The sequence below is a fragment of the Sarcophilus harrisii genome, chromosome X (genome assembly GCF_902635505.1).
Source record: "Sarcophilus harrisii chromosome X, mSarHar1.11, whole genome shotgun sequence".
NCBI lineage: Eukaryota > Metazoa > Chordata > Mammalia > Dasyuromorphia > Dasyuridae > Sarcophilus > Sarcophilus harrisii.
This window is the reverse complement of record NC_045432.1, coordinates 61,274,134-61,287,793: the sequence shown is the minus strand read 5'-3', so window position 1 is coordinate 61,287,793 and position 13,660 is coordinate 61,274,134. Positions and strand designations below refer to the sequence as shown.

The window sequence follows — 13,660 nt, the reverse complement described above, 5'->3', positions numbered from 1 at the left end:
TTACCCTTTGTCTGGTTGATCACATGCCCCTTTGGATCAAGCCTTGGCTTGCTCTTTGAAGATCACTGGTATAGAACTCAAAATTTCTAGTGTCTGAGTTGTTGCTAGTATGTGAATTAGTTAATGAGGGACATAGATGTTGTCTTATTAATCATAAGGCTAGCTAAGTGCTTGTTTTCCAGTGAATTCAGTCCTCTCTCCCAAGGGCTGGAGGAAGACAGAGTCCTGGAGCACAGACATGGTGTTAAATTGGAAAAAGCTGTTTCTTCGGTTACTAGCGGTGACCTTTGGAAGCCATTTCATCTGGAAGAGCCTCAATGGGATTTTAGTAAAGTTGTCTCCCGCTTCCAGGACCCCTGGGAGAATCAGATTAAATGGAAGTGTTTAATTATCCATGTTTTTACTTTGGAGATACTTTGTTTCTTCTGTATATTTGCTCTTTCCCCTCATTGTAGTATAAACTCCTTGAGCCTGTTTTGGTTTATGTCTTTACCTCCGCTGGGCCTTGAGTTGTGGCATTGCACATGGAAGGCACAGGCCAATGGATGATGGCCACTTTTTACTCGGCAAGCCGAGCTCGACTTCCCACAACGTTGGGCCTGCACACATTTGTAACCCTGGATTTCAGTGTCATTAAAGCATTTCTTATGTGAACACCCTTGAGAATGTCAGTAGTTCTTCCTTTCATTAGGATTCTTGTACTTTGGAACTAAAATTACTTCCATTTGCACTCAGTAATTGATTACGGGAATGTGCTAAAAATCTTTTGCAGAAGACTTTTGTGGAGAGTTCCATATCAGATTGTAATTATGGGACATGGTGGAAAAGTAGACAGTTAGGAGTTAATGAATGTTGATCTCATTTCATAGGACAGTTTCTTTCCCTCTCTTGACTTGCCTATAAGATATTTTCCTGTTCATAGACATTTTTAAAAATTTTAATTAAAAAAATTTTGGGGGGGGGAAGGCCACAATTTTTAAATGAGAAAAATATGCAAAGCTTAAGGAAGAGTTTGAAAGTTTATCTTGATATTGATTTCATTTTTCCATGACTTTACTGGGCTTAGTGGAATCAGCTTTGTAGCTCATATCCTTACTGTGTCTTAAGGAAAAAAATGGATGGTAACCTGATGGTACCATTGTGAGATTAGAAAAATGAAATCCTTTTTTCTTCATTTATAAAGTATGGATTTTACTCAACAGGGAAACCAGAGACTTATTTCAACCTCAGGACTGCAAAATTTTTTCTGCCTTAGAAAATGAAAGTACCCTATGGTGTGGTGTTGGTAATTTCAGGAGGAGATTTTTCAGTAGTGAAAAATGAGGTAACTTAGAACAGCCCTGAATGTTTCATGCACTGCCTGTGAGTGGCGGGTAGATTCTGTACTTTGGTGCTTCAGAGAGACACAATGCTTGAAACAGAGGCTCTCTCCAGCTATTTCCTGGTAATGATAACAAACTCCATCCCTCATCATGAGCAGCTTCTTTCTTGAGTTGAAGTGAGGAGGCAGTTGTGACACAAAATTGGCAGGAAGTTTCCCATACCCTTTTTCCTTTTTTTTTTTTTTCCCATGAAGTCAGGAAATTCTCACTTTGTCCTTAAAATAAATTGCGTGTGTATGTTTAAAATCAGTAACCTAACCTTTTTGAGAAGTTTTACAGTAGTCCTAAAGCCAGAGGAAATCACATTTGAGAAATGAAATTTGAATATCAAATTTGCAAGATACTCCTATAAATTTAGGCAAAATTTAAAAGCATTTTTTTTTTTTCCTTTTTACATGTGATCTCGGCTGGCTTTAATGTTAACTATTCCATCTGCACTTTTTGTATTAGGCGATATTGAAATGTCCTGAAAAATGGCTTAAATCTCATTTTTAATCACGGAAATTCCAAAGTTAATTTCATTGAGATCTCTTTGGTCTTACCTGGCTAGTTTAGTGGTATTATGTTGCCCTCTTTTGTCAGAGAGACTAGACTAATGAAAACCGTGCTTCACCTTTTACATACATAATTGGATGAGATCACCAGATGGTGATGTTAAGAGCACATCAACAGGAAAAATTAAAAATGAGACGTGGATGGAAAAATATTAGCCCCGGTTAGCTCTGTCAAAAGCCCTGCGACTGAATATGGGGGGAGGACAGGAGAAAAGATTTTGGCCACATACTGACTCGGTCATTTCTTTCAGAGGGAGTGAAGTCTGGCTTGGTCTTGTACCAAGAGCTGGCGTTTTCAAGTCACAAAGGCTTAGGTTCAAGCCTGCCTTTGACACATACTGGCTGTGTGGCCCTGATTAACTCTAGGCCCATGCTGTCCAACTCAAATAGAAACAGATCCCCAGGACTGCAGATTGATTTAGAAAACCACACATTAAGATTTTCTTTGTTTTATCATATTTTTATTGATCAGATTTTAAGATTTCCCAATTATAATTTCATCTGCTTCTGGGAGTTTGCAGGAGGGCAAATTGGTCTTAAGGTTGACACCAGTTGCAGAGGTGTTGATCTGTATTAGTAAAGGGAGTGGCCTCCTCTGAAAGTTCTCCAGGTCATTGAAATTAGAGGTTCATAGCCTGTCCCTCTATTTCTTTCACCTTTTCCAGGGTGACTGGATGAGTCCATAGATCACTAGAACCAGGACAGAGGAGAAAAGGGGGCCAGGGTGTGTGGCCGATTTGGATCTGGGACCGTCTAGTGATCTTTTTGTGGTCTTTCCACACTGCTGTGAATTGAAGAAAGCTTCCTTGAAAATCCACATGTGATCAAGATTTGAGAATTCTTGTTGGCTGTTCTGGGGCCACTTCTGCTTGTGTGTTGTCCTGATGAAAAGCTTTGCAACGTGAGCCAAAAGCATTTGCTCATAACCTGGTGTTGGAGACTTGTAAAAAGAAAGCTGAAGGACTCGGGTGACTTCAGTTTGGTGTCTTTGTTTTGTGCTAAGCTGTTCAAATTGAAACCAGTGGCCTATTTCCCAGATTGGCCTGGTATTGATATGATCTATGATGTGGGGTTTGGCACCAAAACTTGGAGTTTGGCATGTGAAGAATCCACAATGGCCTTTCTCTTTGGCAAAAGGTAGATTTATTTAGGGAGAGGATATAGACAAAGTGAAGGGGTACGAAAGATAACGGGAATGGTGAATATGAGAGTGGGAGAGCACATGAAAGACCAGTTCCTCAGTGGAACTCACGATTATCCAGTAGAAAGGGAGCACCCCAGGAGGTTGGGGTGTGCCCTTAGCTGGCAGGCTAAATCTTGGAAGAGACTTAGCACTCTAAACAAGTTAGTAAGCTGGAAGGAGGAATAGTGAGATTGAGGAGTATAGTGGAGTTAGGGGAGATACCACATGGCATGGAGGAAGTGAAAAGACACCATGAGGCAGAGTGCTTGCCGTGATGAACTGACCCAAAGGAAGGCAGCGGCCATGGCATCCCATGGTACCGATAAGTAGATTTTATAGAGAAAATTTAGCCTCGGGAACATGAAGGGGATTTCTGACAGGGCCTGGCAAGGTGAGGCCGCTCGAGACCACCACGGAAGGTGGGTCTCAGGGGTTTGACATGACTTGGATTTCAGACTGGTCAACCTCCCCAGCTAAACTGATCTCTGTCAGTGCCTTCTCCCTGCCTGCCTGCCTCAGGGATCAATTCTTTAGTTTTTCTCTATGTACAAAACATCATTCGGGACCTCATCAGTATAATACACAGCTTGGTGGTCTGTGTTCCTTAGGGGGAGGAAGGGAGCCCCAGCATCCCTGTTCTCTCCCCCCAGCTGATCTCTAACCTAAGGGATCAAAGATTCCAAGTTCCTCAAATTCCAGCCTTTGAACTGAGGCCGTGGATGTGTGCAATTGCTGTGATAGTTGGGATTCTCAAGGAAAATGCCAGGAAGCTCTCTGGTGGGTTCTGGGCAACGTGTTGTACATTAAGCACAAGGAACCTTAGGGCAAAATTCAAAGAACTGAGAGATTTTAATGAATTGTCCTCAAGCCCACAGAAGGATGCTTTGGGAGAGTGGGAAAATACAATCAATGAAGTCAAGCCCTGCTGGGGGTCAGGGCAGCCCAGGTCTTTTCCGTCCACTTTGTCCTGACCCCATCTTCTAGCACAATCATAGTGTCAGCTTGCCTCTATAGAATCCAGGGAACTGGAAGAGGGAGTCATGTAGAGATAAGCCTGACGAAAGATGGGGGAGGGGTGGGGGTGGGGAAGGGGAGGTGAGTAAGAGCTGAAAAATGATTTCTTTGGCCTTGTGGCTGTTCACTTTATGCCATGGATGGTACCGGGGCCATGGCCTCCAACTCAGAGGAAGAGCATTTTGAGTTAGAAAAAGACATAGGTTTGACTGTTTTCCCTCTGATGCGTAATGACTGTGTGACATTAAGCAAGCCCCTTGGCCTTTCTGGTCTTCAGTTTCCTCATCTATAAAAAAGAAGGGGCAGGATTAGATACTTCTTTACATCTCCTCCAGCCCTAATCCTATCTTTCATTATGTGCAGATTATCTAAGCCCCTAACCCCATTTATATTTTGGGTCTGTACTGCACAACCCAGGTAACCCTGAGTTTCCCAAGTTTGCTAGTTGCTTTAACAAGTCATTAAATGGGGCTCTCAGGAAGTAAAGGGCTTCAAAAGGAGTTTCCAAAGCCTAGTGGACTCGGTGGCGCCTGCTGTACTCACAGCTGTTTTATTTATTGAGATGAGTAAATTGTGTTGAACATTTCCTGATGTTTTCTTCCTTTTCATTCTTGTCGGTCTCATTGCTGCTGCAGAAGAAGCTATTATGGAGGAAACTGGGCCAGTTTCAGCTTTTCAGGATTGTTGTCCTGGATAAAGGAGTATCAGGTAAAATTCTACCGTGATTGTTGTTTTGTTTTGGCTCAATTGCCATCGTGTGTATGCCAGCTCGTGAATGTTCCTGTTACTGGGCGTCGGGCTTCATCTTGTTGTTTTGTAGTGTACCAGCAGCTATGTGTATATGGTTTACTTCTGTTCCCAGCAGCTATGTGTATATGGTTTACTTCTGTTCCAAAGACACTATAGTCGTTTTGAGTTTCCAGCCATCATCCCTTTATAGAAGAGATGTACTGGTCCCGAAAGGAATTCCTCTAAAAATAAGGCCCATCTTCCCACTTGCTTCCAATGTCAAGTTGAAATGACTTGAGGAAAAGAATCCCTCAGTAGTTTGTATTGAAATTTTGCTGAGGAAGAAAGAGAATGTGATAAGCAGATTCAGGACACGTTAAGTGTTTGATTGTAAGAAGGCTTTTGTAGCAGTTTTTAGAACTTGAAAGTTCTAGTTTGAATCTGGAATTTGGGCTTGTTATATATTTACCTTGAATTCCCAAACCATCGGCATTTTCCTGGTGTTTGAGGAATCCCATGATTCCACCTTGGGAGTTCTTCTTATATAGCCTCTGACCTTTTGTATAACAGTTCACAGTGTCAAAATAGGTTGGAAATGGTATATACTTCACTAGGAGTGGCTGCCATCCAACCTAGAAATGACTCCAGTCCAGACATTTCTGAAGTTCAAGGCTTCAGATTCTACAGTATAAATTAGTTACCTGCTTTATCGGTTCTGTCATTTAGCATTCTGCAAAACAAGTTTGTTTGCACCAGAATCTATTGATTTACAAATTTCAATTTTTGTAGTATTCCAGAATGCTAACTCTCACAGATTGATCTGTGTTGAATCGTTCAGTCAGCTTTCTCATGTCTGAATTGCTTAGGAAGTATTATATTTAAACACTAACTCATCAAGAAAAATAAAGTTAAAAAAAAAAAAAAACCAAACCAAACATTAAATCCTTAAAAATATATGATGTTTTTTGAACTTTTGCTGGGATAATTCATATAAATCAGGTATATTACTTATTTCTGTATTGTTTAACCGTTAGATTATAAAATCATCTGAAATGAGGTATTATACTTGATATACTCAGATACGCCATCTTGTATTTGTGCTTTTCAAAATAATTTCTCTTGGTGGGTCAGTCTGTCACATTTCCAGTGTTCAGAAGTCCAACTATCGAGGTGACTTCTAGTTTTTCAAACTGTATTAAAATTTAGTACTGTTCTGTTTGTTTTCTTTTGTTTTGATCCTAGACTATTTTTTATGCACACAGAGTATATGTTTATATATGTGTGTGTATATACAAACATATGCATACTGTATATATCTCCCCCAATTAAATTGGCTACACCTGTCATGTATAAACATTTCCAAGCCAATGTTTGTTGAATTTGAATGTCTTATTTGCTTACCTATTCACTATAATTAAGAACAGATGGATACGGATAGTTGTCAATGATGGACATAAATTAATCCAAATAAGTTGGATTGCTTCTATGATCACATTATAACTTTAATAATTTCTTTGCTTTGACTGTCATAACTAAATTCTTTCTGTATTCAACTTTAGCAAAGTGTGTGTGTGTGTGTGTGTGTGTGTGTGTGTGTGTGTGTTCGTGTTCTGATATACTTCTGAGAAATGGTGGGACTGGATACTTATTTCCAAAATTTGAGAAACTTGAAATTAAAAGGTATTTGTGTACAGATTTTATTTGTTTCATTTGAATGAAAATGAATCTGATTTCTTCATCTTTGTGTTGTGTAGGAAGAGAATAATGGGGAAGAGTGGACAGCATGGCAAGAGCTGATACTGGAAACAGAAGAAGGAGTTGCTCTTCGTAAGAAAGACCAGACCATCCAACATGTAGAAGTTATTTGTTATGCCAGGTAAGAGCAGTAAGAAAGACGAGCATGCTTTAATCTTTTCTTACAAAAGCAAGGCTGGAATTGTTATTATTTGAGCTATAATCATTTTCCCTCTTCCTTCTATTATACAAAAGAATCAAGAATTATGTTGTTTTTTTTCTCAAAGGTGTATGGTTAACCTCATAGAATAATGGAATCTCCAAGTTGGAAAGGACCTCAGGGGTCATATTCTTCACCTACCTCTGACCCAAGCCTGAATGCCCTTTCACAACATCCCTGGAAAATGTTCAATCGATTGTACCCTGACGACCTCCAGTCATCCACATGTCAGTACTTCCCAAGGTGGCCTCTTCCACTTTTGGAGAGTGCTCACTCATTCAAGATTTTCCTTGTACTTGACCAAAATCACTTTCTTGGCCATCATCGCTCATTGCTGTCTTCAAAGCTCAAGCAGCAAAAATCTGCTCCTGTTCTCATTTAGAGAGTTATTATCCCTCCTCTTTCCCTTGCCCCCACCAAGCAGCTTCAGAGGACTTTGGGTACAGGGCCAGCAATGGATTCAATGTCAACTCTGTGAAGACCAGTCAGTTTTCATGTGAGGTGACTGATTTTTGGCCATAGCAATTAGAGAGACCTTGGAGAGAAGCAGCGTGGTAGTGTGGGAGAGGGTGGGTGGCACTCAGAGTCAGGAAGCTTTGGCTTCAGATCTTTCCTCAGTGACTTGGCAGTTGTGTGACCCTGGACAAATTGCATGGCCTCTCCAAGCCTTAAGTTCCTCAACTGTACAATGGAGCCAATGAAGGCAGCTCTCCCACAGAGTGAATAATGTAAGGCAAGGCCCTTTGCAAAGTGCTTTTAGAGCATTTGAAGTGCTAGATAAATCCAAGCTGCTCTCAATGTTCTGAGTCCTCTTTTTCCTCCTCCTGCTCTTTCTTCTCCTTCCTTCCTCCCTCCCTCCTTTCCTTCCTTCCTTCCTTCCTTCTTTCCTTCCTTCCTTCCTCCCTTCCTCCCTCCCTCCCTCCTCCATTTTAAGATACACATCCAGGCTGTGGATAACTACAGATTTTTGAGCTACTGATACAAACTACTTTAACATTTGATTGCTCAGAAACACCTATTTGAATGAGTAACTGAGTTTATTAGATGACATGTAGCTGATGGTTTAAGAAAGTAAGTATGCATTGTATATATGTGTATTATGAAAGTCTTCCAGTGTCCAAGTCATCGGACTGCCAAAGTATTTTTGTGGGGACTTTAAAAAGGAGCTCCTTGCGCTTAGGGATATGGTAGGCTATTAATAGTGGTAATTCTGAGGATGACTGCTTAAAATTTTGTGTACCTGTAAAAAAGCTGTGGGGGCCAGGAATTCCTTCATTAATTTGTGAGATCCTGTTATTGTTGTATAACTGAAAACTTATTTTCAGTATTTTTTTTTTTTTTTTTTTGGCTAAAGGACGCAGCTAATTTCTCAGGTATTTTTTCCAAAAGCATATCCTTCTAAGTGTCTCATATAGGTTTGAATTTATAGTGAGCAAGAGAAGGTACAAACAGCCTAAGAGCCTTCAAGGCCAGTGATTTTGCCTTTGAAACATTATGCTTTAATAACTCAGAAGTAATATCCAACAACGCTGTAAGTGTGTGTTGGGGGAGACAGAGAGAGTGGCAGGGAGAAAGAGAGAGAAGGAAGGAAGGAGAGAGAAAAAAATGAATGTTTTTAAGTGTCAGTCGTTGCTATGTGATGATTTTAGCCTAGTGGACACCAAGGGGCTTTTTGGCTGGCACATGGAAAAACAATTAGCCTTATTCTGCTCAGCACCTAGTGGTACATCTAGAAGCAATGGGTAGAATTTCCACAAAGGCAGAAAAAATGTAATTTTTTTAAAGTCCACCATTTATTGTCTTTTTACCTTTTTTGCAGCTATTTGATGCTTTCTGTCCAAATTTAGGTTTTTAGAAAGGGCAAACTTGATCTCATTTGGAGAGAGCTGTTCCCAAGTGGCCTGGGCAGCCTCAGGAGTTAGCAAGTTCTTTCTCATCAGAGCTCTTTAAGCTTAGGACAGGCTACCCTTTGTTGGGTAGGTTATAGGCAGTATTCTTGTTGATTTTTCATCCATCTCTGAAATATAGTGATTATAAATGGCTTTGGAGTTACATGCCACAGTTGTGCTGCACTACGGCTGAACCAACCCATCTAGACTATGATATAACAAAATAGCATAAAGCCTAGAAAAGGATCTCATTTAAAACCCCTGGCTTCTTGATATACCTTTTGGAACTTCCTAAAGTAGGCTTGTAATTGAAGTCCCCAGATTAAAAAAAAAACTATATGAAGGTGATACAAGTTTTACAGAAGCACAGCCGTGTGAGGCTCAGCACAGCAACTGAGGATCTTAATGAACTTCTGAAGCATAAAATCAGGGTTAAGTCATTTTCATGATATTCCGTCTGGTCAGGCAAGGAAGGTGAGGGTGTAGTATTTTGAGAAAAGTATTTATAAAAAATGAAGAAAGTCATTTTTAGCCTTTTGAAATTAACTGAAGCTATTAACCAGTAAGCATTTATTAAGTGCTACTATGTGCCGGACATTCTAGATGAAAAGAAAAGAAATGAAACAGTACCTACTTGCGTTGCTTCCATTTTAACAAGATAGACAACAAAGACAGTAAAGGTATTCTCTAAACCTCAGTTATTTGGAAGTCTCATTCATGTGGAGCAATACTTTCAGTTCCTCCAGAACTAATCCGTCAATTAGTGAATGCATGCTATATCCTAGGCTCTAGAGATAGAGAAACCACAAACAGTTACTATCCTTGAGGAGATATTCTATGTGGAGAGACACGCATATACAAAATGCAAGATAAATGATGGATGGAGAGGGGTGGGGGGAAGGCTGATTGGTATGAGGGAGAATCAGGAAAGGAAAGGCTTCATGTGTGTGGAAGATGCTGCTGGAGCTGAGTTTTGAAGGAAATAAGGATTCTAAAAATAGAAGGTGAGGAGCAAATACATTCTGTGCATGGGGCACAACCAGTACAATGATGTGGAATTTTGTGGGTGAGGAATAGCAAGAAGTCTAGGGAGACAAAAGTTTATGAGAAAGGGAGGGGTGTCTAACAGGGTTGGAAAGTTAGAATGGAGCCAGGTGGTAGGGGGTTCAATATATTCAATAGAGGTACTATTTAAAAAATGATAAGCCAGATTTCCAAAAAACATGGAAAGACTTATGTGAACTCATCAGAACTGGGAGAACATGATACAGAGAAGGATGAACAACTGTGAATGACCCAGCAAGATAATTCCAAAGGACTCATAATGAAAAATGCTATCTGCCTCCAGAGAAAGAACAGATCCATCTGAATACAGGCTGAATCATATTATTTTTCACATTCTTTCCTTTTTTCTTTCTTTTTTTGGGGGGGCTGTGGGGTTCAAGTTTTCTTCTACAAAATGACTAACGTGAAAATATGTTTTTTTTTTCTCAGTAGTATTTGATTTTTCCAAATACATGTAAAGATAATTTTCAACATTCATTTTTTTTCAACGTTTATCATTTTTATTATTGTTTTAAAGACAGATTTGTTTGTAAATGCTTATGGGGCAATTGACACTGATATTATTCCCACTTTATAGATGACAAAACTGAAAGTAGTAGTAGTAATAATAATAATAATAACAGTTGTCCTCTCATAGTCAACGCTACAGGTAATAAACATTTGGAACAAGTTCTTTCCATCTTTAAGGTCAGTCAGTGTTGTTTCCATTGCATAGAGTTGAATATTCATTTAAATGGACTTTGAAGTGCTTTTCTTTTCTTTTTCTTTTTTTGATTAAAGCTTTTTATTTTTCAAAACATATGCATGGACAATTTTTCAACATTAGCTCTTGCAAAACCTTGTGTTCCAGTTTCCCCCCTTATCCCACGCCCTCCCCTAGATGGCAAGTAGTCCAATATATGTTAAGCATGGTAGAAATATATGTTAAATCCAATATATGTGTACATATTTACACAATTATCGTGCTGCACAAGAAAAATCAAATCAAACCAGTTTAAAAACAGAAAAGAGAGAAGCAAAATAAAATGCAGCCTGACAACAAAAAGAATGAAAATGCTTTTGTGAACCTTAGTTGGTTCCCACGGTCTTCTCTCTGGGTGTAGATGTTTCTCTTCATCACTGAACAGTTGGAACTAGTTTGAATCATCTCACTGTTGAAGAGAGTCACGTCCATCAGAATTGATCATTGTATAATCTCAACATTGATTTTTGTAAGACTTTGTGTTCCAAATTTTTCTTCACCCCACCCTTAACTTCCCCTTCCCCAAGGCAGCAAGCAATTTTATGTAAGTTAAATATGTGTAATTCTTTTAAACATAATGGAAATATGGTTTATGTGATATTCATATATATAAGCTATATCAGATTGCTTATTATCTCTGGGAAGGATAGAATTTAAAACTCAGAAAAATCCTTGAATGTTTTGTGTGTGTGTGTGTGTATACTTAGGGTAAAATATTTTTTGAGAAAAAGAAATACCCAATGGAAGAATGGCTAAAGGTAGTGGGGAGCTCCTGCAGTTTGAATAAGGAAATGAAATGGTCAGTCTTGTGCTTTAGGAAAATATGGCTATATGGAAGATAGATTGGTGGGGGGAATGGAGGAATATAGAATATAGGCAGTGTAGGCAAGAGGTTCTGAATTCAGGTAGTACCTGTTTTGTAGAGAGAAGAGAATGGATGCGAGAGATGTTGGGGAGGTAGAATTGACAAGATCATTGATTGAATATGGAAGTCAAATGAAAGTGAGGAATCAAGGAATCATAGAGATTTTGAACTTGACTGAAAGGTTGATGATGCTGTTGACAGAAGCAGGGAAGTTGGGAAGAAGCGTTGGGTTTTTTAGGGAAAATATATCAGATTCAGTTTTGGACTTGTTGAATTTGAGATGCCTGTAGGACATCTACTTCAGAATGCATAGTGGATATTTGGTAATGCAGAACTGGAGCTCAGGAGAGAGACTGGGGCTGGATAGATACATAAAAGAACCATCTACAAAGAGATGGAGTTGAACCCTCTTCAGCTAGTGAGGCCACTGAGGAAAAGAGATAAGGACTCAGGCCAGAGTCCTGGGGGACAACTTAGAGGGTACAGTGTGGATAATGATCTGACAAAAGAGACTGAGGATGAGCACTCAGATAGGTAGGTTGAGTGAGAACAATATTAGATAAGCCTAGACAGGAGAGAGGAGTTAGGAAGAAGAGGGTGGTTAACTGTTGAAAATGTAGAGAGCTCGATATTTAATAAAAGACCATCCTATTGGGTGATTAAAGGATCACTAGTAACTTTGGAGAGATTAGTTGCAGGTGAGGTGGTGAGGTTGACTGTCAGCTTGCAAATGATAAATGAAAGGCTAAATACAAGTTTACATTTGATTGCATTAAAATTGGCTGTCTGACTCTGGGCAAATCAATTAACCTCTGCCTCAGTTTCTTTAGCTGTAAAATAGGTATAATAATAGCACTTCCCTCATTGGATTCTTGTGAGAAATCAAATGAGATAATGTTGGTAAATCCCTTAGCACAATGCCTGGCAAATAGTAGGAGCTTAATAAATGCTTACTGTCTTTCCCTTACCTTCCTTCTTAATGGCATTGGTAGAAATACAGTTAAAATACTTGCTGTGTGAGTGCTTCTGACCTTTTAAAACGTTTTCCGAAATGATTATGTAAAATTAACTCTAAAGTCACGTTCAGATTCCTGTTCTGTGACTTGTTTCATTGTCTTAATCAGAACGGGTTCACTTATTTGAAAGTGCCTGTTAATTCACAAGGCCAGAATCTAGGGCTTACTCGGAACACGTGCCTATTAGCAACATCCAAACTCCATTCCCTAAAGTATGCGTACCGTCCCTAGACAGCAGCCAAGTGTTTGCCACTGATTTTTGGGGGAACTGGGCAAAGGTGTTGATAAATGGCTATTCATCACCACTACTGGCAACAGAACTACAACATATGGTGAAGAAATAATGGCCTTTTCTTATATGAATATAAAGCCTTCTTGGATTAATACTCCATCCCCTTGCAAAATGTTGTAACGTACTGTTATCAGTGAAGGGTCTGTCCTTTTGAATCATAATGTTAACACGTATTTTGTTCTTTCAAAATAAGCAAGACTCAAGTCCTGAGGAGTAATCTGATATTTTGTTAAGTCTGTTATGGCAAACTCTACAGGCTTTTTCCATGCCTTTGTAGTGGAATTTTGTCATTCCACTCATTAAATCAGCAGGCTTCTCAGTGTTTACCTTCAGGGGCAAATCTAATCTCCAATGTTTGGTTTTTTAAGCTCTTCCCAACCTGACCCCTTCCTACCTTTCCAGCCTCCTCCTCCTCCTCTGCTCCACTGGCTATAATGGCGTACTCCCTATTCTTTACACATCCCAGCCCATTTACAGTCTCTGTGCTATTGCACTGGCTGCTTCCCACACTTGGACAGCTCTCTCTTCTTACCTACGCCTCTTAGATCCCTTGATTTCCTTCAGGACTCAACTCAGATTCTGTCTTCTTGTCTGCCTTTCATATAGTCTATATATGTCTTGTGTGTACCTAGTTTTTTTACTTGTTTTCTTCCCCCATTAGAATGAAACTTTTTGTATCCCTGAGTACTTGGCCCATGACCTAGAACATAGTAAGTGCTTAATAAGTGCTTATTGACTGATTGAGGCTTTGAAATCTTGCTCTAGGAAGATGTTCTTTGAATTAATATCAATTGAAATTCATCTTGACTTCTCACACTTGAAGAATTATCAGTGTCATAGGAGCGATCGTATGTAGTGACTAAAAGGTTATCTGGATGAAGGTGAGGGTTTAAAGAAATATTTTGGGTCCTTCAGGCGAGTAGAATTTGATTTTGAAGGGGAGAGCAGAGTGCCACATGGAGTGCATGTGGTCAG

General features: G+C 39.5%; 1 protein-coding gene across 2 annotated transcripts in view; it reads left to right on the top strand.

The window, feature by feature from the left end:
- The window catches only part of CHM (CHM Rab escort protein), a 184,566-nt gene that overhangs the window by 42,079 nt on the left and 128,827 nt on the right, over positions 1–13,660 (top strand). For both annotated transcript variants that reach the window (XM_023507023.2, XM_031944598.1), the window contains exons 3-4: positions 4,769–4,841; positions 6,617–6,738. In XM_023507023.2, coding sequence (XP_023362791.1) covers positions 4,769–4,841; positions 6,617–6,738 — 195 coding nt within the window. The remainder of the gene's footprint in view (positions 1–4,768; positions 4,842–6,616; positions 6,739–13,660) is intronic.